The 25,635-nt window shown below is 36.5% G+C and overlaps 2 protein-coding genes across 4 annotated transcripts; one reads left to right on the top strand and one right to left on the bottom strand.

Annotated features, from left to right (window-relative positions):
• The first annotated feature begins 538 nt into the window (after window positions 1-538).
• Window positions 539-18,237, top strand: CFAP96 (cilia and flagella associated protein 96). 3 transcript variants are annotated; one of them, XR_011600690.1, is made up of 9 exons: window positions 539-611; window positions 1,407-1,561; window positions 2,644-2,866; window positions 4,838-4,975; window positions 5,072-5,147; window positions 5,857-6,036; window positions 7,041-7,213; window positions 8,380-8,486; window positions 18,215-18,237. XR_011600690.1 is itself a non-coding variant. In XM_070948754.1 (8 exons), exons 2-8 carry the CDS (start codon window positions 1,462-1,464, stop codon window positions 12,437-12,439), a joined length of 906 nt encoding a protein of 301 aa, XP_070804855.1. In that variant the 5' UTR covers window positions 539-611; window positions 1,407-1,461; the 3' UTR covers window positions 12,440-12,901. The 3 variants fall into 3 exon arrangements, 2 of the variants coding, with proteins under 2 accessions (XP_070804855.1, XP_070804854.1); XM_070948754.1 differs by lacking the exons at window positions 8,380-8,486; window positions 18,215-18,237 and adding an exon at window positions 12,424-12,901; XM_070948753.1 differs by lacking the exon at window positions 18,215-18,237 and having other exon boundaries at window positions 8,380-8,563.
• On the bottom strand, window positions 10,109-24,196 carry CCDC110 (coiled-coil domain containing 110). Its single transcript, XM_070948752.1, has 6 exons — window positions 24,151-24,196; window positions 22,985-23,037; window positions 18,577-18,642; window positions 17,207-17,305; window positions 14,190-16,194; window positions 10,109-10,293 (listed from the first exon to the last, which is right to left on the bottom strand). The coding sequence occupies exons 1-6, from the start codon at window positions 24,194-24,196 to the stop codon at window positions 10,109-10,111; spliced, it is 2,454 nt and encodes an 817-aa protein (XP_070804853.1).
• Window positions 24,197-25,635: the final 1,439 nt, after the last annotated feature.

A 25,635-nucleotide genomic window follows, 5' to 3' on the forward strand; every position in this document is an offset into this window, starting at 1 on the left:
ACTTGCTCCACTCTCCAAACGCCGCTGCGATTCTGTGGCGTGATGACCTCATCGGAGGGGGCGGAGTGAGGCGCCCCTCGCAACCATGGCAACTATGTATCAACAAAGAATTTTCAAGGGCGGGAGAAACTAAGCGCTGTAATCATGGAGTGCTGGGGAGAGAGAGGCGAAAGAGGTGGTCTTCGCTGTTAACCCAACCTCGCCTCTCTTGCGTGGGAGAGAGAGAGAGAGAGAGAGAGAAGGAGGGGGAAAAGTGATCGGTTGCGTTATTTATCAGAAACTCGGGAGGGGAGCGATAGAGGAGCCTTTTGCAAGGTGGAGCCTTCAAGTTCTGGCTGCAGAGTCAGACCGCCCCATCTTCAGCCAGTCTGAGTCGGCCTATGGGTGACTGGGAGCCAAAAGGTTAAAGGAAAGAGCGGGCAGTCCGAAAGGCCCAATTGACTCTCCGTGTCCCGTGCAAGCCCTCGCTTCCAGGCGACATTTCCGTGCTCAGCCTGTACATCTGATACGACTGACGGAGGGATTCCTAAATTGCATCACTGTATTCATTTCGTGAAATTGTAACGGTTTGGGGGGGAAGGTACAGCAAGCTGGTTTGCAAAAAAGAAAAGGTGAGGCACAGCCCTGTACAACTTGAACGGTGTGGGATCCAAGGGGATTCCAGGCACCCTTGCAACTAATAATTTAACATATGGAGATTTTTTGTTGTTGTTTTGAGGCTTGCTTGATACCTGACTGGAAGGCATGGGCTTGGTCTTTATTCAGACTGGTGAAAGGGATTCGATTTGGGCCATTAGGTTTTCAAGACCAGTCACAGCTGTAGGTTATGGTAACTGGTAGGATTCGATAGAAGCTCTCCGGTCTATTTGGTTAGGTTAGATTTAAATTTTTAAATTTTAAAGATTCTTCTGGGATTACAGACATATCATTTTGATGAGAATGTTGGCAAAATATATTCCAATGAATTTATCATCAGAAAGCTCTATTATAGTCTGACTGTAAAAAATATATATGCAGAATTCTGCATTGTGTTCTGAACTTGTTTGGAAAAGCACTTTTCTAGAGAAGCATATGATGAGTTGTAAAATAAATATACTGTTTAACTAGACAGTGATACTACCAATACTTGATCAGAGCAAAAATGCTGAGAAGCAGTAGAGATACACAGAGCTTGTCCTTTTGCAGATACATGTCCCTTCTGTTAATTTATTTTGTATTTGGAATTTGAATGAGACAATAAGGTAGAAAAATAAAATACCCAGGACTTCATATTTAATATATATATTTCATATTGGATATTGAGTTTGGCTATCTTATTTAAACCAGTTGTTTAGGAACACTGGACTAAAATCATGGAAGTCAGTACTTCAAAGACTGAAGCATTTTAATATGTGTTTTCCTTCTAGGGAGCATAATACTTTAAACATTTTCTAGAGTAAAAGTTATCATACAGAAGTAAACATGCCTTCTGAAATGGGAAAAACAGACATGGAGAGGATTGGCCTCTTTAGCGAAATGGAATATATTACTATTGGAGATAAATATGTCTCGCCATTTAACCGTAAGTACATTTTTCTATTCAGTTCAGCAATATAGGAGCATGAATTGACCTCTCTATTGCAAGAAAGGTCTTCCTTGCTGCATTTGACAAATTCAGTACGTTGGATGAACACAGAGTTAAAATGGAATGGTTGGGGCAGATTGATTTATGTTCACAATATACAAGGCATCTACACTGGCACAATCTTTATGTCTAATATGATTATAGATGTCCTAGTTGACACGTAGATTACTTATTTCATTTGATTTATTCAGGGTACCACTATAATTTTCTGTTTTTACTGTATCTCCCTAGAAAACTGGTATATTAGTCCTAAACGGTTCTTATTCTTTGCTATCTTTATTATTTACCCTTAATTGCTTTAATTTTACACATTGCTCCCATTTGTCTAGATTCCTTCGACAGTTTTGGGGGAATGGGTTTTGGGTAGTTTATTGTAGGAATGGATATTTTTTTTCTTGCCTTTTTTTGCATAATTTCTTTAGGAATAGATGTTAAAAGGGTTTTGATTGAGAGTTTCAGATAGAATAACACATTCCTTGATATGCATTATTTAAGATTTTATGCTGTCCTAAGGGGACAAACTACTGGTATGTTTTGTTTTTGCTTGGTTGTTTCTTTTGAATGTTCTATGTAAATTCATTAACCATACTTTAGGCAGTGAGATTCTCAAATTCCTGGAAAAGGAGCGTTCTCTCCTTCATTCTATGGTAGCACTCGATTTTCCGATCTGTAACATCTATTTCTGGGGAAAAAAATTAAATCTTTAAAGAAAAAGGCCAGGTTTGAACAAGCACTTTTTTGTTCAGACTTACTGAATGCTGTAATCTTTTTAATGGTCATATGATGATTTGTATTGAAAACTGCTTCTTAGAACAAGTGTTGAAAACAATTCATGTTTTCAATTTCAGATTCAAAACAGCATATGTGCAAAATGTAAAGCAAAATACAACCTTCCTTGAGTCAAAATCAATTTCTGATGATGTTATTGACATTTCCATACAGTTGCTAAGCTATTTTCCCCAGGGCAGAATTAAAACAAATGACTGAATCAATGCTGAAATTGTTCCCTTATTTTAAAGGCCCTTTTAATGAAGCTGCAAGCAAGAATAAACAAATGCTACCAGGAGGTATTAAAGAGAAAGGAGCCACCCAAGCAGGATATTTTGATCCTCAGTTTTCAAGAATTTTTGAAGGTGAAAGTTATTCAAATCCCGTTCAGTTAAGGAGAAGATATCGATTGGCTGAGGCAAAAAAAAACTTGGGATCCAGACCCTTTCTTCCCAGTAATGGAGATAAATTTCCGTAAGTTCTAAAAAAAGCCACTACTGTAATATAAAAGTTATATGGCATTTATCTACTTACAGTATATTGACATTTTCAGTTAAAATGTATTTTAAGGATTACTTTGATATCTAAGTTACCACAAAAACTGGCAGGAGATTTCATTTCCTGATAAACAAATATTTATCACTGGACTTTCCATAAAGTTTTTGCTTCCATGATTCTAATTATTCTAATCTTCTTTTCCCTTAGATTCCCTCTAGTGCCACAAATATCTTTCTTCCTCTGAGATGGTTTATTTTAATTTCTGCCAATTTTCATAAACACCCCAGAAATCATTTCTAGGAAACATTCTGAATATGAATGGTAGGAGTGGGGAGTACACATTGAAAGATGTAAGGAAAACTTATGAATATGTTTTTCTTTCTAACTGTGTGCTAAATTTGGTTAAGCTCCCATATTCCACAATGGGCCATGGTGACAGGGAAATTATGGCCTATGAAAGTATTGGGAAAGACTATTTTGGGATAACAAAGCATCAGCAGGAGATAAAGGATTATCTACAATATATTAGACAAAGTACTTGCTCTGAAATAGTATGAGCAAGAAAAGAAAATCAAACTGCAAAGCACAGCACACTAAACAGCCACCAATAAGTTGGATTCCTACTCTGTGTCTTATAGTGTTTCATTTTCCTTTAGTGTGATATATGAACCTAGTCACTGTGGTTTACATATGATGGGCATGCTTTTTAAATAATGGCTCCCAAGGATTGCAGGGATGTATATTGTCAAACTATAGAATGATTGATAGCTTATTTCTGCAAGTATTTTGTATATTTTTTGCAAATAAAGTGATTGTGATGTGTCTACCGTATTTTGGCTGTGCAATCTGAGAGGGCCTTAAAGGCTTCAGAAAAGGATCAGGGAGAACTAGACGTAACTTGCCTGCCTCTGACTTAATATTATGAATGAAATCAGGTAGAGAAATGCAGAATTACATTGAAATGCTCACCTAAGCAGAGATAGGCAATTTTTCTGTTGGTTTTTCTAAATAAAGGTAACCAAATATGACATAAAGTGTGACAGTAGCAGGGTGACATAATCAAAGAGAGCAGGGCTCATTTCTCCATCATTTTTAAAAATTATTTTAGAAGGGGGGGGGTGATTTTAGCCAAAAGAAGAATACTAAAACTTAGTGCACCTTAGTGCACCTATTTTCCTTGTTGTTTTTTTTATGCTGCAGAGTTTTTGGTGTTCCAGAAGCTGCAAGAATGAATCTAGGGACTGAGAATGGCTCGAGGACTGTCTAACCAATTTAATCTATTTACTTTAAAGCAGAGTCAAATATGTGTGTGTGTGTGTGTGTGTGTGTGTGTGTGTGTGTGTGTGTATTTATTATGAATATACCGTATTTTTCGGACTATAAGACGCACCTTCGTTTTTGGGGAGGAAAATAAGAAAAATGCTGATCAGGGGTGGATCTGCCTTCCGGAATACCCCCATTCAGCTGTTCTCAGAGGTGAACTTTAGCAACAGGTTTGTTGGTTGTGAGCTCTGTGCCTTGCTTTCTTTTCAGCCTCTCAAACCTCCGTTTCAGAGGCTTTTTTTCAGCCTCTCAAATGGAAATTTCAGAGGCTGGGGGGGGGCTACATTCAGACTATAACACACACCCACATTTTCACCCTCTTTTTGGGGGTAAAAAGATTTATCTTATACTCCGAAAAATACAGTATATCAAAAGTACATCCACCTACTTCATTTGGCCTTAATTAAATTATATTAAATATAAATATTATTACCCCTTTAATGTATTTTTTTAAAGATAGGTCGCTCTTAGTAGAAGAGCGTAGAGAGTAGAATCCTTACACTAGGATTGTAACTTGTTTATCTGAAGCAAACATATATTTATATTTATTATGTTATGTTATATTATTTGCATATTTAATAGAGCATAGAGAATGCTAATCTCCGAATTCTTTCTGTGTCTCAGGTGTGGCATAGGAACCTACTACGGAACAATTAGTGGCCCATGTCCCTTCTTCAGTGCTCAGTTGAAAGATAAGATTGCATATGTACAACCAGGGAAAAATCTCTATACCAGTCCAGGGAAGAAAGGAACTGGCTATGGGTAAAACATTCTAGAATTATAATATCAAATATATCTTTTTTTAAGGGAAGAGATAGTTGAATGTTGCTGCTATCACTGTTTTATTTCTGTATCTAGGTATCCAAATCTCACCATAGGTAAACCATATACACATTCAGTTGAATTGTTTGACATAGGAAGAATAAATTTTAAGGTAAAATTCAATTGGATTTCTGTTTTATTTTATCTAGGTTGATAACGTATCTTATTCCTTCTAATTGGACTTTATTTGGTACCATGCTATAAAATTATACATCTTTAACCTTTTATTTGATAAAGAAATAAGAATACATGTTGTATATTATTTCAATATATGTTCCATTAATTTATTATTTTCTCAGCCTCGATAGTTATTTTTGATACCATCAATACAGTTAATGGTTGAATAGTGGGCTTTTGCAGCTTTCCCTGTTAAGATTAACTTCATCAGTTAAAAAAATATAGTGATTATCCCAGAAGTGGTACGGACTGTATTAGAGCCATATATGGATTTATCCTTAATGTGAAACCTGTTTTAAAAAGCTCTTTTAAGTGGTGAAGAAAGGGGAAACCATGCTGCTTTTTTTATTACTTTGGTAAATTTCCTTGTTGTACATATTTTCTTTGATGTTATGATGTCCAAGGTTCTGCCTTCTATATATTTGGCTTGATATTTCTAATGCTCATTAATACTAATTTCCGATCACATTGCATTTATAACTTCAGAAATGCAATCTCATGTAAGTTTGCTCAGGAATAATTACAGTTATGTAGAGCTTATCCAGAAATATGTGAACATAGAATTGCAGACTTAATCTTGCCCCTAGTTTTGGTTAAGGTGTTGAAGAGCCTGATGTGACATTTTCCATTTCTAATTTGCCCAGAAAATATCTGAAGAACATCGCAATCTGATGAAAGGTGGACCATTCAAGCTAAATCTTTATCCCCGAGAATATTTCGATACAAATCCTTACCATGATGAAGGGCCGCTTCCTCCACCAAAAAGGCCACCTGAAAAAGTACCCATTCCACATCCTTTTAAGCCAAGTTCTCCAGCTAAAAAGGTGTGCTTGTTAATAGTCAAACTTCTCAAGAAATTTTTACTGCAGATATTTTTTGTTTAGCCAAGAAAACAGGTTATGTGTGATATTTACTGCAATGTAAAGGGCTATATTTATTGGGAAAAATAAAACCCAATTAATTTTGGAAAACAGCACATCTGTGTGCTCATCATAGTTATAGAATCATCATAGCTTTTTCAGATTTAATCCAAATAGAGATCCAAGAAGTGACCCATCCTGGAACCCCTTCCTTTACGAGAAACAAAATCAGCAAAAAAAAAGAGGAGAGAATTTCCATAGATGTTCATCTATGATAAACCAAAATCAAATAACTCTCATGCTTAATGTGTTGTATGAATCAGGATTCCTTCCTTAATTTTACAACTGGGTGTGGCTAAAGCAAAGTATGTAGTCATGAATTTAGATCAGGTAGACCAAACTTCAACTTGGTTTGGCCATCATATGTACAAAGGCTGAAGTTCTGTTCAGCAATACTGTAGACTTCCCTCACAGTGTTGTTGTGAAAATTGCATAAATATATCTTGGAGGAACAGTAAGACATTACTGTGTTAACTAAGGTCATCTAATATTTAGCTAATATTGTAATTCAAATGCTACATTAAAATGATAGATTCCTTTAAGTTAAGATTGATTTTTTTTAACTTTGTGCGTGTTCACACTATTATCTTGGCAACAATACAGCAGTGGTTTATAGTTGCCTCTTTCAGGATTTTCTTTCCTACACTGGTCTATAGTCCTGCTTTTTGTAGTGGTATCATGACCAAATATTATTCAGGACAGACCTGTTTATATTCTTGAGACCAACTCTTGTAAGTCTATTATTTTGTGATTCTCTGTGAAAATAAATTAGGTGCTATACTTGAAGTAGGCTTTCATATTACTTTGTACTTAGCTCATAATGCTGCTAAATTCATGTTTGTGTTTTGTATGGGTGAAGTATTCTTTTTAAAGTCTGCAGTATTTAACATTTCTTCTTGTCCTTTTAGCCAGGAGGCATGAAAGCAGGCACATTTGATCCATTTCCAACTCATTCTACAGACCCATATGGCATTAGAGTGCCTAGGGCTTCCACAACTAATAAACAAGGAAAAGTATTTCACCCTAATGCTGGAACTAAGAGCAGACCAGTAAGAAGTATTATGGCCTTAAACATTGAAAAGTAAGTACTGCCAAATTGCAGTGTTTAATTTCTAGGAAAAACTCTGCAGTAGATATTTTGCAACCTGGTAAACTATTCCCTTAATTTCTATATAATGTTCTGTGAAGATTCTCTTGCTATTTAACTCAGTGGGGAGGGAAATGTGTTGAATTTCTCCAGATGTTTTGAAGAGTTCTTGTTCTATTTTATAAAGCTGAAGCTTGAATCCTGACACTGATGAATAATGGAATAATGAAAGCTGTTTATTTAAATATGGGATCCTGATTTAGCTAATTCTAATAAAATCATTAAGAATCTATACCATGCGTGACCTATTAGACCAAATGCATTGTAACTCAACATCATATAAAAAGCCCTTCTCACTTATTTACATATGTACCCACCAGTGGTGGGTTCCTCTTGGTTCGGCCCGGTTCTGAGCCGATAGCAGTGATGATATGACATCACCGAACTGGTTCTGCCCCCCCTCCAACCTACTCACCTCTGCGATGGCAAACCTATGGCATGCGTGCCACTTCTGGCATGTGGAGCCATGTCACCTGGCACCTGCGGCATCCCGTTCCTTGTCCGGGTTTCTGGCATGCATGTGCACGTGACGATCAACTGGCCTTTGTGCATGTGGCAGTGCCGGAAACCGGAAGAGCTGGTCTTTCGTTTTCCAGCGTACGCATGCGTGGCAGTAACCAGAAGACTTGCTTGCCTTAGATAGGATAAGTACCTTATCCAGCGTGTGCATGGCCCCTGGGCACTCCTTTTCCTGGTCACGGCCCTGACGAAGTGCTCCCTTTTTGGCATTTGGTGCCGCATGTGCACATGCGCTCTTCCTTTTCGGCACTTGGTACCAAAAAGGTTCGCCATCACTGATCTACCTCATAAAATATTGCTATACTGGGCAATTGACTGTAAAACAGAGAAGTGTTTTTGGGTCAATGGCTGAAGGCAAGTTGTTTTTAATCTGAACATCATAGGATCTGAGTTAGAAAAAATGCTGTATTACGTTTATTTAAAGAAAAAAAATCAAAACTTGAATTAGATTATTACTGAAAATTCATAAAATGCAGAATAGTAGATTTCAGGCATTCTTGAGAAGGAACTTTTTACTTTAGCAAAATAGAATGTTTATATCAAGTTAAATCTTGTGACACTTTGTTATATTTACATTTCAGGTCATTAAATGTAACTAATTACATGAATCCCCGTGTGATGTCATATTAACTGCATAAAAGCAAAGTGAACGAATGAACTTTCTGGACTGCAAACAGTAACAGCTCAAGTAAATAAAAGTTTTGTGGCTGAGGGAGATGTGTCAGATATAGCTATCTGCCTTCATTTTATAATTGATAGTATAGTTATTGACGATATATATAAAATTAATTTAGATAAGTTATTTACATTGTGTATATTGGATAGTGTTCGTTTTTTTTTGGTGAGTTTTCTTTCAGCCATGAAAAGAACAAATACTATTATTTATAATTGTCCTGTCTTTTTTAAAAATCTGAACATAGTTATTAAATAATTGCTCTATTAAAACAAACTTCTCTGAATTGTAATTGCTCTCGAATGAAAATTACTAATAACCTAGGCAACTCTGCATTGAAATATTCTTCAGACATTTAAAATGAAAGCTGAGAATTTAACTTCATAGTATCACTGTCTGGAATTAGACTTGCTAACCTATCCTTTCCCAATTTAGAGCTTCTAAAGCTTTACAGTGGGTGAAAAGACCCAAGTTTTCTTTTTGCTGCCTCCCAATAGTGTGCAATAAAAGTCATCCAGTGAGTTATCAAATCCCAGAGTTTGTGATGAAAATGAAAAGAACTAAAAAATCAGTTTTAGTCATTGTGTCTGTATTTTATCTCTAGATAACAAATAAGAGTTATCTGTCTCCAAATACCAGTTTTGGGAAGCATAGAGGAGAGAACTGTTCCCTTTCTTTCATACTAATAAGCATTTTTGCTGGCTGATTGTTTGCTGTAAGAAATAGGATGCTAGATTGCTGAAGTGTTTCTGATTCAACATAACATTTTTCTATGTTAAAGCTAAAGCCTGTGCTCATGTGGAAGTAAACCCATTGAAATCATTGCAAGATATATGTGTGTGTGTGTTTGTGTGCGCGCGCATGCTCGCGCTGAATGATTACCTATGACTGTTACATTCTCATTCCAATCTAGGGACAAGATGTTGCCAGCTTTGAAGAGAATACAATGAAATTTGAGTTTCAGAAGGACTTTAGTGGGATTATCTCTTAAACATAGTAGTACAGAATTAGGCTATTTATACAATTATTGATAGGTTAAAGTGCTTATAATTATTTTAAAATAATATTTCTGACTGAAATATTGCTAGTGGTTTATATATTTCATTGATACAAGAATTTAGTTGGCATCAATTAGCATAAATATAACATTCTTCCTGTGGAAAAAATAATGATCTAAAATATAACTGTTTTTTTGTAATTAATGCATAGGTACTTTTCATTGATTAAAACTCATACGATTAATCAAGATGTTTGAATAACAAACCTAATTACATTTGTCTTTTTTAAATTTGTTTTGCTCTAACTATTAAAATAATAACATATAACAACATTAAGGAGAAATCATTTTTTATTTAAAGAGGTTTAAATGTAGGTTGGTTTAAATTTGAATACATTAGTTGAATTTCAATTTTATCAGAAATGCTATTTCTTCTATTGTATATTTATATATACATACATGAATGAGATCCTCACCCATCTAAAACCACATATTAATTTCTGCTTTTGTGATTGTTTAATTTATGATAGTTAATCCAATAGTTATTCTTAATCCAATAGTTATTCTTGAGTTGAGTTCTTAAATTGAACAGTCAGAAATATATTTCTTTCTTAATGTCTTTGTTCAGAATTTCAAAGCATTAAGGAGCAGAGCAAAAAATACTGCATTTCTTCCACACAATAACAGGAAAGTCCAAGACACCAGTAATGGCATTGGAACAGCTGATTGTAAAAGTACTATAGTGATTCTTGACTTTGCCGTGACTTGTCTCTATACTGAGTTCTTCTTCCAGCGTCGTTTGGATTTCAGCAATCTTTCCATACTCTAGCAAATTGGAAATGTTGGGAAAGTAGTTAAAACAAATTAAGTTCTAAGGAAATTGCTATCTAGACGTGATTTCTATATAGACCTTAGAATATAGTACAAGCTTTCCCTAGGTAAAGGATAACACAAAGATGTCTTGAGAATGTATTCCTAAGTAGCTTTCATGTAGTATGCAGAAAGTCTAATATTATGTAACTTAAGGATCATTGCATGCTCTTAGTTCTTAATTTATAGAAGACATTAATGACCAGAGGTTGCCCTTGAAAGATACCAATAAACAATATTCACAAAATATACTTGTGTAAAGTCCCTCAAATAAGAGTACATTGATGATAAAAAGTGGTAGCTGCCGATGGCAATGTTCCAGTCTCTACGAGATCATTCAAAATTTGAAATTTATATATGAAAATTAATAGAATGATGTAAAATCTTTTTTCCATTATTTATAAAATCAAAATTAAAAGTAGATCATAGTCTTTTGATGTTAACTTCCTACTAAAAATTAATCCTTTCGTATCTATACTTCTGTCCAATATTCTTTCAAGATAGTTCTTTGCATGTACTTTAATTTAAAACCTAGAATTCAATGGTATTTATTCTTAGGAACATGTATAGCATTGCAAGCTGAACTAGTTTCCTATTTAAATGTGAAATGGTCCTGATTTGAACATGTTCAAATTTTCAGTGCTTCAGATTTGAACATGAATTTAATTTTTTCTTGAAGAGTATAATTTGTTGTAATTGTAATATGCCCTTCAGCATTTACAGAAAAATATCCTTAAATTTTGGAACACAGGTGTTTAGTTCTGCTTTGACATACTACATTGTGAGATATGGAAACTTCCCTCTACCTCTCTGAAACCCAAAAGACAATTATACAAGAGAGTGGAGATAGAGAAAACCTCGCCTCTCACTTTCATGTCATAAGAATAAGGCAGGGGATGAATGAATGTCCTGGGCAATGGAAATTAGACAGACTGTATTCAGCTACTGTAAAGCGCAAGGAGATAAGGCCTTCTATACTCTCACAGTATATTTATGAAGGTTGTACTCAATCCAGCACATTATAGAGCAGAAAAAGAGCAAGGAATGTAATTGGAGGAGAAAGGAAGATTGAGAGGAGAAATATCTTTTTTGGTTTAGAGGTATTTCAAATTGGAAAAAATGAAGAAATCCCCCTGGAAGAAGAAATAATAAAGAAAATATTGGTCTGTGCCCAAATGGACAGGCTGAAATTAAAAACAAGGGTGAGACAGAATACTTTGAAATACGGAACGAATTGTATCAATGGTTGGAAAGGAGGAAAAAGAGTCGGAGAAGAAAAGATTTAGGATTTGTAGAATAGAAAGTGGATAATATTTAGATAAAGATATAAATGAGGACAAGGGATAGGGTTATAAGATCAAAATAGCAATGTATGATAAGTAATAATTATATTTGTTGTTATGTTAAAAATATGTATGGAAATGACAAAACTGGGACGGTCACACCGTATCCAATGTTTTTAATGTTTATTTAATAAAAAACTTTTTATAAAAAATAACACATTTAGATTGATTCAGATGATGATTCATAATAAATAACTGATTCAATTTGGATTTTTGAATCTGAAACATTCTGTTTTTGAGCATGTGTAGCTGCATCTAGGACTAGTTAGTTCAAAATTTTCAGTGATTTATTTATTTTTTAATTCAGAAAACTGAAGTAGTTTCCTTTGATTGAATTGTTACTGAATCAAATTTTGGAATCGAAGTTTCATCCATCCACCTTTTCTAGATAATTTCTGCCTTTAACAAAATGCCTATTCAGTCAATGCAATAAATGTTTTAGCTTTAGGAACAAACTTGATTTTTATGCACATGTATGTAGAACTATGTCCCATGAAACTCAATAGGACTCACTTTTCAGTGGTCATGAAAAGGATTCTGTAGAAAATATTTTCATCAGTTATGAGCATATTATTGTTAGTTAAACTGAGCATCAATTAATTGGATAGAGCTACTGGAAGATCTACAGTGCTCTCATATGATGTAATATAAACTTTTTTGGCAAAGATATCGTTGATACATTAGAAATATTGTATCTGATACAATATTTAGAAAAGTAATAATATTTTGGCTTTCTTCAAAGAGTTACTAGGATTTGATACAAGAGGGCTTAGCTTCTGCCTGTCCATCATAACTGCAGAAAAAACAATTCTACCAACCTGCCTTCCATTGAGGACCTGTATACTGCACAATATTTACAGACCCCTGGCATCCTGGACATAAATTGTTTCAACTCCTATCCTCAAAATGACGCTATATAGCATTGCACACCAGAACAACTAGTCATAAGAACAGTTTTTTCCCAAACCCCATCACCCTGCTAAACAAATAATTCCCTCAACACTGTCAAACTATTCACTAAATCTGCATTTACTATTAATCTTCTCATCATTCCTATCACCTATTTCCTCCCACTTACGACTGTATGACTGTAACTTTGTTGCTTGTATTCTTACGATTTATATTGTTTCCTATAATAATTTGATTGCTTATTTGTACCTTATGACTATCATTAAGTGTTGTACCTTATGATTCTAGACGAATGCATCTTTTCTTTTTATGTACACCGAGAGCATATGTACCAAAGACAAATTCCTTGTGTGTCTAATCACACTTGGCCAATAAAGAATTTTAATCTAATCTAATCTAATATATATATGGAAAATTATTTCAAAAGTTACCATAAAGCTTAAAGAAAAGTGGTAGTAATTAGATAAGAGTTTTAAACAGGTTTCAAAGATGTTTTATTATAGTGTCTTTGAAGAATTGATTGATGGAGTTTGCCTGGAGCTGCCTAGAAAAAAAGACAGTTTTCTTTACAAACAAAATCAAAGGAGGCAATTTGTGATAGCAACAAATCTATACAACAATAGTACTAAAATGTTATCTGAGCTATGAATGTTTATTTCTAAACAATAGTTCTCAGTTATATTCGCATGCCTTCTAATGATTAAAATACATGGCCTAATTCCACATTCAGTTCAGTAGATCATCTAAAAATCTTTCCTTGCCAGAACTGTAAATTTAAGCTAGAGCTTAAATGTAAATGTAAAACCAGAGCTTTAGAAATCTCTTACAAAATATTTATTGGTTACTTTTGTGAAAACTTCACTTCCCTAATTTAAAATATAGATATAGAAAATGATATATAGAAAAAGGTCAATATGAATATACTTATATTCTCAGTTCTCAATATTGGACATACACAAAAATAAGTTTGAGAGTTTGCAGAAAACAGTCCCTAAAGTCTTCATACCCATCTATCTGCCTGGCTAAAGGAGAGTAGTACCTGGCTAAATTTCCCACTAAAGGTCATGGCTGGTTCACCTTGATTTGCGTGTACATTTGTATGTGTCAGAACAGAAAAATGTTAAGCATTTGTATGCATATGAATGAAAAAGGCTCTGCTGAATACGATGCTGAGTCCCTTCAGCTTGATATATTAATATTGGCATTGGTTTCCTCACAGTTATAGTTTAAGTACTGTATTCTTCAGATAAGTACAATTTGTTAATACTTAATTTAATAATCATTTAAATCAAACTAATTAATTAATTATTCAAATTAATTTAACTAAGAATTTAAAATAGATTTTTAGCAATAGCACTTAGGCTTATATATCAGCCCATAGTGCTTTACAGCACTCTCTGGGTAGTTTACAATGTCAGCATATTGCCTCCAACAATCTGGGTTCTCATTTTCCAGACCTCAGAAGAATGAAAGGCTGAGTCAACGTTGAGTTCTGTCAGGATCAAACTCCAGGCTGTGGGCAGAGTTTGCCTGCAATACTACACTTTAACCACTATGTCATGAGGGCTCTTAAAATATATATCAGATAGCAAAACTTACCTGGTAGATCGCGCATTAAAGAAATATGTTGATACCTAGATATTTCTTCACAAATTTGAGTAGAATCTAGAGAGAAATCATTTTTCTTTTGGCTTCTAGATTTGCACTCTTGCTTATATTGTTCATTGGCCAAAGTAGTAACTTGCTCTTTGAGGTTAGCATTGTTCTTTTGAAGACGCTGTGCTTCAAATCTCAGTGCATCTCTTTCATTCTCTATAGAACGTGTTACATTTTCTTTTAGTAAGAGCGTTTCACTCAGTTGTCTTATTTTATGCTTACATTCATAGGTTTCCTGTTTAAATTCATTCAGCTGCTTCTTGAGAACCTTGTTGTCTTCTGTAATGGTAGTTATCATGGTTCTTAGTCGGTCACATTCTCTTTCAGTATTGGATAAAGTAGTTTTCAAAACTCCACTTTCTATTTTTGCATTTTTACGTTCAGTTAGAAGCTTTTCCTCAACTTGAGCTCTGTCTGTCTGGGCATCCTGGAGTTCTTTCTCCAGCACTTTTTGAGAACTCAGTGCCACATGTAATGTTTTATCACAATTCAGTTTTTCATCTTTAAATGACTGTAACATCCTAAGAACAGCTTCCATATCTGATACTGCAATCTTCTCATTTTCTTTCATTTTTTGTATCTCATTCTGTTTTTGTCCAAGCTCTTTTCCTAACAATTGTTTTTCTTCTTTAAGTTGGCAGATTTCATCTCCCAATGTCTTTTTTTCTTCTTGAAGTACTAAAACTTTATTTTCCAAAGATCCTAAGGTTGCAATGAGATTACTTTTTTCTTTTGAGAAAATAGCCAAACTTTCCTGGGCTTTTTGATCTTTCTTCTGAAAATAATTTACATCTCTCATTATCCGCTGATTTTGATCATATAGCTGGTCCTGCTTTTCTTCCAGTGCTAACTTTTGCTGTTGAAGTTCTTTGCATTTCTTCAGTAATCGCTTTAATTCTTTCAGGCATTCCTTGCTGTCTCCCTCTGATTTAACTAATTTCCCTTGAAGGTTATTATTTTCATCATGCAATTCCTTAATTTGATTCTGATATTTTGAATTTTGCTCTGTCAGACACTGTATAACATCAGCAAGAGGTTTCATTTGAATCTTCATGTCTTCATGTAGAATCATCTCTCTTTTCTGACAATAGTCAGACTCTCCCAATGGCAAGTGTAGAAGTCTACGGCTTTCAGCATAATCATCAGGTACAGAATTTATATCAGAGAATTCCAGATCCATATAGTTTTGTAACTCTTGATTTGACTTAAGCAGCTGTGTTTCATTTTTTTTTAGCACTTTGGAGAACAGATTTATCTGCAATTTGTCAGTTGCACTATCTTTCAAGAGATGTTCTTTATTCTTATATTTGTCCTTGCCTGCTGTTTTCAATGTACTTTGATAATTTTCTGAAGATGAGGCAGTAACTGTTTGAAACTCACCTGTTGAGCCTCCCAGTTCTGAAAACCTCCTCAATTTAAAATCATAATTTGACATATCTACTATTTTTTCTATTAAATCCTGTTCTGATAAATAACCAGAATCATTGTCTTTGCCACAGACATTGTTAGAGTTCTGAAGTTCAAGGATATGTGACAATTCATGTCTACTAGCCTTTTTATCTTCCTCTTTTAAATCTTTGAAAGGACTTACATTGTCTGCTAAAGATTCTTCCCCTTCATAGTTATGGAATACTGTGGAGGGTTTGTGTTCATTGTATTTTTTTAATAATCTAAGATGTGGCATCTTTTCTGAGCCCAAACCAATGTACGATGGAGAAAAAGTGCTGTTGGCAAAATTCTTAATGTCATCATCGTTATTTAAAGACAGAACAGCTTTGTTCCTTGATTCTTGGGTATGGTTTTCTGATATTCCAGTGGCTTTGTATTTGTTTAGAATCCTGTTTTTAAATTCAGAGCTGAATTTGTTTTCTGAACCATGACTGGTATCAGATTTCTTATCAGGATGAAGCTGCTTCTTAAAATAAAGAGCTTCTTGATATTCTCTTGGCTGAAACAAATGGGAAAAGTAGCGTATCAGAAGACTATTCAGTGCTTAAGAAACAAGGCTCAGTAAAGCTGATAGGTTGGAGACAATAGCTGCTTTTAAAATTTCTCCCCTTGCAAAAAATACATAAAAGTATGAGGATTATGCCTTTTTCCAATTATCTGTATACTTACTAATAATAATTTAAACTATTTAAAATTATGGTGCTTTTCTCTAGTTTTTTAAGTACAGAGTATAACCCAAGTACTATAGTTTGTTAAACTTCATTTTGAGGCTGATTGTTCTATTGGTGAACTGCTCTTTTACTGTTACATCATTTTTCCTGATGTCTAATGGTTTTACGGAAAAGATTGAATCAGCTACTCTTTTCCCCCAATATAGTTAGTGATGATTGTATCACAAAATATAATTAAAGAGTGTTTTGTTAATTCTTGAAAGAACAGTCAGTTTGCTTAATTTTCCCCTTGTTTTTTTTACACACATACATCTCTTCCTTAAAACAAGTGGCTCATATGGGTTCCCAGAAGTTTCTTCTTCAGTTATTATGCACACTAACACCTACTGAGATTTAACAGAATAACATTTCTTTAATGTTGACCAAGTACCCTCTAGAATCTTATGCTGAGCGGGCCTTATCAATATTCCAGGAAGGTATCAGGTGGTAGCACCTATAATAGTAGTCATTTTGTATTATTCACAGGGCTCATACTAATACATAGTGATTTAAAGAGACAAATTAACTACATAAATAATGAGCAATATATTAACCTTTGTAATTATTAGGCTGCCAGAACCAGAGTAAAAGACATGAAAAAGATTGTTCAGGACAATTCAAAACATTATGCTACAAGGTATTATATAGAACTACATACTACATAAAAATGCTTGTTTGGATTAAAAATGATGGATGAATGATTCCAATAAAAAAAGTTTGATTCATAGTTTTCCCAGAGCAACAGTACACAGCTTTTAATACCACAAAGTATTTATTAGTAAGAAAAAAAAAGGAGCATACCGTAGTAATGTTGATAGATGTGGTGGGAAAATGTAAATTGTCTGGACTTTTCATATCAGTTAGATTTTTATTAAGTATATCATGAATTTCAGTTTGAACCTGAATAAACACAAATAAACAATTAAACTATCCTGAATTCTTTTTACTATTTGAATTATGATTGTAAGGTATTCTGATATGCATTTTTGTTTAACTCTGCCAATTTAAAAGTAAATCCTACCGAATTCGGAAAGACTCAGCCTTGAAGAAATTATCTGATGCTCTATTGGATGGACAGTAGTGATATTTCTGACTACACAATATAATCTATGTAGAGCTTAATATGTTTAACAATAAATTCATAAACATAACATAAAAAACTCTTCCTGAATAAAACCACATTTTTTTCTAGCTTCTGCACTTCTATTCTTCTGTACTAACTATACTTGATAAGAGTGCAAAGTCTTGGAAATAGAGAACAGCCCTGGTGGGACCACCAGTGAGTGCACATGTACATGTTGTATATGTACAACATGTATATGAAGAAGTCTTTGAAGGAACTGCTCTGCTCTTCCACGACAAGGTGGTAACTTTAATGCTTTGAGAAAGAGAGGGGTTTTTTTTTCTTTTCTTTTCTTTTTTGCCTTAGCAGACTTGGCCTGGTTCCTCTTTCAAATGCTTTACATGTTTTGAATTCCATTTCCTTTTGCCATCTGCTTCAGGCTAAGGGGCTATGGGTTACTCCTTATTTAGAAACGGGCAGTTCAGTGCCAGATGGTTATTAGAAGAGTCTTGAGAAAACAAAATAATTTAGAGAAAGCTGTGATCAATTATGCTCATGATCTGCTTGTGGCTTTTATATATAGGAATCTGACTGACTGATATGATAAAGTAAAAATTAGAAAGGTAGAAATTCTAAGGTAGAAATTAGTCTTGATTCACCAATGTATTGATCTAAGAAAACAAAAGAAAAGAAAACAAAAATCAGGGTACTGTAAAGAAAGTGAACTTTGTTCCATATCTTTTCAGGGTCACCTTTCAATAATATCAAGATTTTAGACACATATTTGACTTCCTCTCAGTATAACCTGGTATGGCAATCCATTTCAGAGATATGAGGAAACCTGTAATTCACCTCCCTCCTGAGTAATTACTTTTTTAAAAAAAAGATTGAATTTGCAATGGAAGAAAGCAGGGAGGGGACAGGCAACTCCAAGTACAGTACAAGAACATAACAATTTAGAAGAATTATTGGGATTTCTCACCCTGTATTGACGTGTATATATGAAATTGATTACAAATGTTTAGTTTTTTTTCAATTCACTTCTTATTAAAAATAAATTATCACATACTCTTTCCTTATTTCATGAGTATTTATGAAGCACTCTTACCATGCTTACATTCTCTAAAGTTTGCTGTTGAAGCGTTTGAAATGATTCCAGTTGCTGTTGTAAGATCTACAAGTTGTAAAAATAGGTAATATTCAGCTGGGAGTGTCTCTCCTCTTTCTTTACAGAAACCTGTAATCCTGTTTTGTTCTAGTTCTCAAGAAGACTGAGTGAATTGACACAGCATATATCATTTTTGTTCTAAAGCCTTCTACTGAGCTCAATGAGATTACCTCTAGATAGTTATGGAGAAGACTGCAGATAGAAAAAAGAAAAACACTAAAAAGAATAATTTGTGTGTGGTGGGGAGGAGGTATCTATGAGTGTGTGTGTGTGTATGTGTGTGTACATCATGTTTCCCAGAAAATACAACCTACCCCAAAAATAAGCATTAGTGAAGGGGGTGGGTGTGGCCAGCACAGGAGGCATCCCTTCCCTTCCCTGGTCACCTCATGGCTGCTCAGCCCCTTAATCAGGGCCCGCAGATCAGTTGAGCCAGCAGGGCCAGGAGCTGCCTCTCGTTCCTTCCCTTCGGGCGCAGCCTGTCCCTTTCAAGCAATCAAATGTCGCTTGAGAAAAAAACGCACATCCCAGGATTGCAACGCGGAAGGCTCTGGATGGAGCCTTTTTGGGATGTCTGTGTGTGCTGAGCTTGAGAAAAGGACGACAGGCAGGAAAATCCCACCCCATTTTCCTGCTGTTCATCAAAAAGACTCCATCCCAAGCCTTCACCGTATCCCAGGACCCTGCAAGACTTCTTGTAGTGTTGCATGTGCGAGTCTTTTTGACGAACGGCAGGAAAATAGGGAGGGGGATTTTCCTGCCTACCATCCTTTCCTCAGTCTGCTGATCTTGAGGAAAGGATGACAGGCAGGAAAATCCTCCTCCCCATTTTCCTGCTGTTCGTCAAAAAAGCTCCATACCGAGCCTTCAGCGTATCCCAAGACCCTGCAAGGCTTGTTGTAGTGTTGCACATGTGAGTGGCGGCCTTGCCATGAGGTTTGTCACATCAGCGCAGCCTCTTGGCGCAGGACCCTGCAAGGCTTATTGTGGCATTGTGCACGCGAGTGGTGGCACCCGAGAGGTTCCTGCTAGTGGCAGGATGCCAGCTGTCTGGTGTGATGAAACTTGTGGTGATGCTGCCATTCACGAGTGCAACGCCACAACAAGCCTTGCAGGGTCCTGCTCCAAGAGGCTGTGCCAGTATGACAAACCTCATGGCAGTGCTGTCGCTCTTGTGCGCAGCTCGCTCGAGTTGTGAACAGGCCAGGAATTTGGGTGGCCTTTACGTGGCCGGGATGCCTGCAGAATCCCTGGCTTCTGAGTCCAGCAAGGCCCAGACTTTGGGCTCCCATGTGCTCTTTTCTTCCCAGGCAATGGCAGTGCATCCATGGCGCGTTCAGCTCACTGAATCTGGCCTGCTGATCTCGTCTGCTGGTGGTGGTGGCGACTCTGACCCAATCCGGGCTGCCAATGCTCGGAGGGTTTGCCACCCTGAACAGGTGCTGAGTTGGAGGCTGGGGAGGGTCAGTCCCCTTATCTGGTTTCCCTCCACTGTTTCTCATCAAGTGTGTGTGTGTGTGTGTGTGTGTGTGTGTGTGTGTGTGTGTGAGAGAGAGAGAGAGAGAGAGAGAGAGAGAGAGAGAGAGAGAGAGAAGAGAAGAGAAACGGAGAGGAAACCCTTTCAAACAGCGTTGCCTGCAATTCTTGTTACTCCTCTCCATCGTGTCTGTCTGTCTGTCTGTCTGTCTCTCTCTCTCTCTCTCTCACACACACACACACAGAAACTTGATTGCTTGAAAGGGACAGTTGCGGTTTGCTTCTACCGTAAGCACACGCTTCCAACAATCTTCCAGAATTGTCCTTTTCTCAAGCATCACCAGCTGGGTAGAGCCACCCTCCCCCAATTCCGACGGGCTTTCTGCCTCACCAGCCCTCACTGGCTCAGCTGATCCGTGGGCTGCAGTTAAGAGGCCCAGCTGCCATGAGGTGACTGTGCTCCCTGGCTCCTGCACCTCAAAAGAAATAAGACCTCCCTGAAAACAAGCCCAGGTGCTTATTTTCAAGCCTAAAAGAAAATAAGACCGGGTCTTATTTTCGGGAAAACACAGGTATATATGTATGTATGTGTTATACATCACATTGTCATTTATCAATATCAAAGCAACTTTCTCAAGCCTTTCCAGTCTATATATAGTTATTCAAATAACTTATCTAAGGTAAGTTCACACAGTAAATTTAGTTATTACTCTGCTTCGTAGTTAATTACCCACGTGAGACGTATTTATGGAATGAATTAATTTATATCTTAAGATATTCTAGTCTTAGTTATTAAAGAATTATGTTTAAAAGATTTTGATGTTAAGGCTGAATAGTTCTCCGGGAACTTCTTGGCCATATAATAGGAGGAATATATGATATGACAACAAATAAAAGCTCATGATTAATTAAACAGAACACAAATTGGACTATATTTTGGAGATACCACTGTGATGATGGCAAATAAAACATTCTATCAGACCATTCATATAACAAGCTTTTAGATTCTTTTTTCTCCCCCCCCCCTTTTTTTGGCTTGTATTGGTTTATATTGTAATTGCAATCTTTAATAAAATTATTAAAAAGAGAATAAGCAACATAAAATTATATCTAAGCAAAGTAGCTGTACAACTACAAAACCTGCCAGCTCTATGAATGGACTATTTTAAATGTGATTGCACCAGGGGTGAAATGTAAAATCTGTTACTACCGGTTCTGTGGGCGTGGCTTGGGGGGGTAATGTAACTGAGTGGGCGTGGCCAACTTTTTTTTTTTTTAACTTTTCAAACATTTTTTCTAATGCTTTGAAAAGCCTCTCTGCCAATCAGGAACTCAGCTGGGATCGTCAGAGAGGCTCTTTAAAAAATACCTCTCTGCCAGTCAGGGAACTCAGCTGGGATCATCAGAGACTTTTCAAAGCATTTTTTTCGGCCAAGAGGTTGCAGAAAAAAATGTTTTGAAAAGCCTCTGATGATCCCAGCTGAGCCACCCGATCATCAGAGGTTTTTTTTTTTACTTTTAAAAGCATTTTTTCATCGGAAGAGGTTGTAGAAAAAATGCTTTTAAAAGCAAAAAAAAAAAAAAGCCTCTGATGATCGGGTGGCTCAGCTGGGCATGGTGTGGGGGGGGGGGCGCAGGGATTTTTGTTACTGGTTCTCTGAACCACCCACCGCCATCGCTACCGGATCGGGTGATCCAGTCCGAATCGGGAGCATTTCACCCCTGGATTGCACACATTCAGCTCCAGATGTGGAAACAAATCACACATATTCAACACTATGAAATTTAAAATAAAATTCCTACTAGAATTAATTCATCTATTCTGCCCTGATCTTCCAAAATCTCTCAAAATATGAAAAAGAACTGACAGTTTTGTCCCCAATGCTTCCCTCAGCCCTAAAACACCTTGTTTTTAAAAGTGTGATCTGTGCTGCAAATAATGTTGCCTGCCTTTACATGGAATTGCTCACTGGAAATGTATATTTTAATAATTACATTTATATATAGTACTGTTTCATTTTAATGAAAAATGCAGGATCTAGAATTTTGCTTTGGGCAAAGTGCTGAAGACAATCCCTACAATATACTGAATCAGCTGGACCAGCTGTCAGTACAAGTGTAATTGAAAGTGTTATTAGTCAACTTTGAAATATTTAAGCATGCCTTCCTATATGAATCAGCCTTATCTTTTAACTGCTGTGCCCTTATTGCATTTGCTCGCTATGTTGAACTCTGCACCAAAGTGCTAACTAGATTAATCTTTTCTGGATCCATGTTCTGCCAGCTTTGCTTTTTACTGCTTAATTACTTCTCTTTGCTGCTGGATCTTGTTTTTCAAATGTTTGTTATTGGTATTTGTTGTACTTTTAAATTATGTTTGGCAAAGTTCTGCAGATGTTTTTTGAAAGAAGGAAGGGAATTATACATTTTTAATTAACAATCAGTATATAGACATGTATAAGAGCTGCCAATTTATTAGTTCTAACCTATGAATTATTTTATAACTAGCATCTTCTCATCAGGCTATTTTTTATTGATTTTTGCTACATATGAATTGCCTTTCTTCTAAAAAGTTATATAAAAAAGAGCAGAACAATAAGAATAAACACCACCACCACCACCACAAACACCATGAAGGCACAGAGATAAAATAGAATGTTTTGCTATCTTAGTCATTATTTTGTTATTTCCTATTTTGGGGTCTAGCTATATTGGTTTCATGTCCCATAATTCCCAGAGAACATGGTCAAATTATATGAAACAAACCAACAACATATATGAATTGTAAACAAGAATATTTGGTAGCTACAAGATTAGGGAAGTTCAGAAAAACATAGTCTTTGTCCTTACTATTCCAAAGAGGTAAGCTTACTTCCAGTGTTGATTGTGGTTGAAGCTGACCATCTCTTCCTGAAGTTATTATTTCTGAAAAATCAAAAGAACAAATCCTGCATATGTAATGTTTAGAGAATTTAGTTATTAGGAAAGAAGCCTGCAAGGAACATTAAACAGAGAAAATCTCAGTTCAGCGCAGAAAGTTTCGTACTTAAATTTTTGTTTGCTAAATGCGTATTAAAAATAATTCCCAAGATCTGAGATCTACTCCTATATAGATCCAATTCGTTTGAATGAAATATCTTTGAATTAATACTTTACACTAGTACTATACATCAGGCTAATACTGGGAGGTATAAATGTCAGGCAGAACTTGCCGTCTGTTCATTGACATCATATATCTATGTGTTGGATGTTCCATAATTACAAACTACAATATCACTTTGGCCAGAGTTTGGCAACTTCCTGCTTTGATGGATAATAAGCTTAAATATATATATTTTAAAAATCCTCCTACAATTTATGTCTTTATTCTCATGTTTTTAGATTGTTTCCTGAAACAGCCATTAGGTAGATGCACCAAAAATCACACACTTTCTGTGGGTATTTCAATAACAGATACAGTTCAGGGGCAGAACAACCTTTTATGCTAGCCCAATCTAAATCTAGCTTTCTACACATAACCAGTCAGACCAGCTACTTAGCTTCAACTGACAATTCCTTTGATTGTAGTCTTTCTTTGCAGCTTATATCCTGCCTGCTGTTTTTGCATAATACCCAAATGACATTCAATTGTAGTAATTCTAATTCTAATTGTAGATTATCTACACGTAAGTGGTACGACGATGACATAAAACGGGAAATATCCACATATCATCCCACAGAGGGCAAGCATGACACTGTCTCCCACGATGGACAGAAACAAACTTGCCTTGCCCATCACTTCTGAAGCACATCTGTAGCAACTGCACCTGGAGAAGGAGCGTGCTCACTTGGAGCCCCTGCCTGGATTTGGGCACCAAAAAGCTACCGTCCTTCTGGACAGCACGAGCTCCTCTCCTTCCCGCAGAGTGGGCTGATTCTTCTTGGTCAACCCCCACCCCCACGTCCCTGCAACAGCCTCCGGATTATGAAACGACGCCCCGCGTTTGGAGCGAAAGGAATCCCTCACCCGCTCACTCCCTCGCCCGCTTTTTCACCCACCAGGCGGCGCCGCGTCTAACTCACGAGAGTGAAATCCGGCTCTCATCTTGTCTCGCGTCCGCCCACGCGCACCTCCTCACAGTCAAACGCTGATGCACAAACCGTCACTCGGCCCAAAGCTACCTGCCGTTGCCTGGCAACGAGTTTCCCTGGAAACGCAGGGAGGGGATAAGGCGGGCGGAAGGGTGCGGTTGGTTGTCCTTCGGAATCCTTGCATTTAGTCGCCTCGAGAAGGACGCAAATGTTTTGAATGGGGCCTGGTTTTCTCCGATTAATAAAAGTTTAATAAAGGTTAATGCCCGAAGCTGCAGCATTTGCGTGGGTTGTTTGTTCTCTTCCTTGAGCTTTTCTACATCAAAAGGCAGTAAAAGTATTTTTCCAACTTGTACCCAGCCATATATGGTGATGTCTAGGCTTAGTTAGTTAACAGTTACAGAGTTGGAAGGTCATCTAGTCCAACCTCTTGCTCACGAAGGAGACCTATACTAGGGATTCGAACCGCCGACCTCTCTGATCGACAAGCTCAGCATCTTAGCCACTGAGCCACCTAGCCAGGCATCTGACTGTCTTAAAAGCTACACTAGGTGTGCAAAATAAAGAAAAAACACTAAACAGGGTGGGCTGTTTATTTCATAGACACGAGGCAGGCAATTTCACAGTAAGCTTACACTGAAATGCTAGAATAAATAAATGGATTGAAAAGAAAATCACCTCCCAAAGCATTGCAAACCATCTGGCATTGTCGCTAAGAAAATGATATGGATATCCTGTGAAGGGGGTCACCAAGAGTCAAGTTTGATTCAAAAGCAAAATTTGTTCATTGGATCATGTGGAGCAAATGTATATAAGAGGTTTAGTTCCATCATGTATATTTTTTTTTAATAAAGAGAAAAGTAGGTAGAGTTTTTAAGTTCTTATACACAGCTCAAAAAAATAAAGGGAACACAAAAATAAGACATCCTAGATCTGAATGAATGAAATATTCTTAGTAAAATACTTTGTTCATTACATAGTTGAATGTGCTGACAACAAAATCACACAAAAATTATCAATGGAAATCAAATTTATCAACCCATGGAGGTCTGGATGTGGAGTTACACTCAAAATTAAAGTGGAAAAAAACACTACAGGCTGATCCAACTTTGATGTAATATCCTTAAAACAAGTCAAAATGAGGCTCAGTAGTGTGTGTGCCTCCACGTGCCTGTATGACCTCCCTACAATGCCTGGGCATACTCCTGATGAGGTGGCAGATGGTCTCCTGAGGGATCTCCTCGCACACCTGGACTAAAGCATCCCCCAACTCCTGGACAGTTTGTGGTGCAACGTGGTGTTGGTGGATGGAGTGAGACATGATGTCCCAGATGTGCTCAATTGGATTCAGGTCTGGGGAACGGGTGGGCCAGTCCATAGCATCAATGCCTTCGTCTTGCAGGAACTGCTGACATACTCCAGCCACATGAGGTCTAGCATTGTCGTGCATTA

The sequence above is a fragment of the Pituophis catenifer genome, unplaced genomic scaffold (genome assembly GCF_029215685.1).
Source record: "Pituophis catenifer annectens isolate HBS135680 unplaced genomic scaffold, rPitCat1.0.hap2 SCAF_8, whole genome shotgun sequence".
Classification (NCBI taxonomy): Eukaryota; Metazoa; Chordata; class Lepidosauria; order Squamata; family Colubridae; genus Pituophis; species Pituophis catenifer.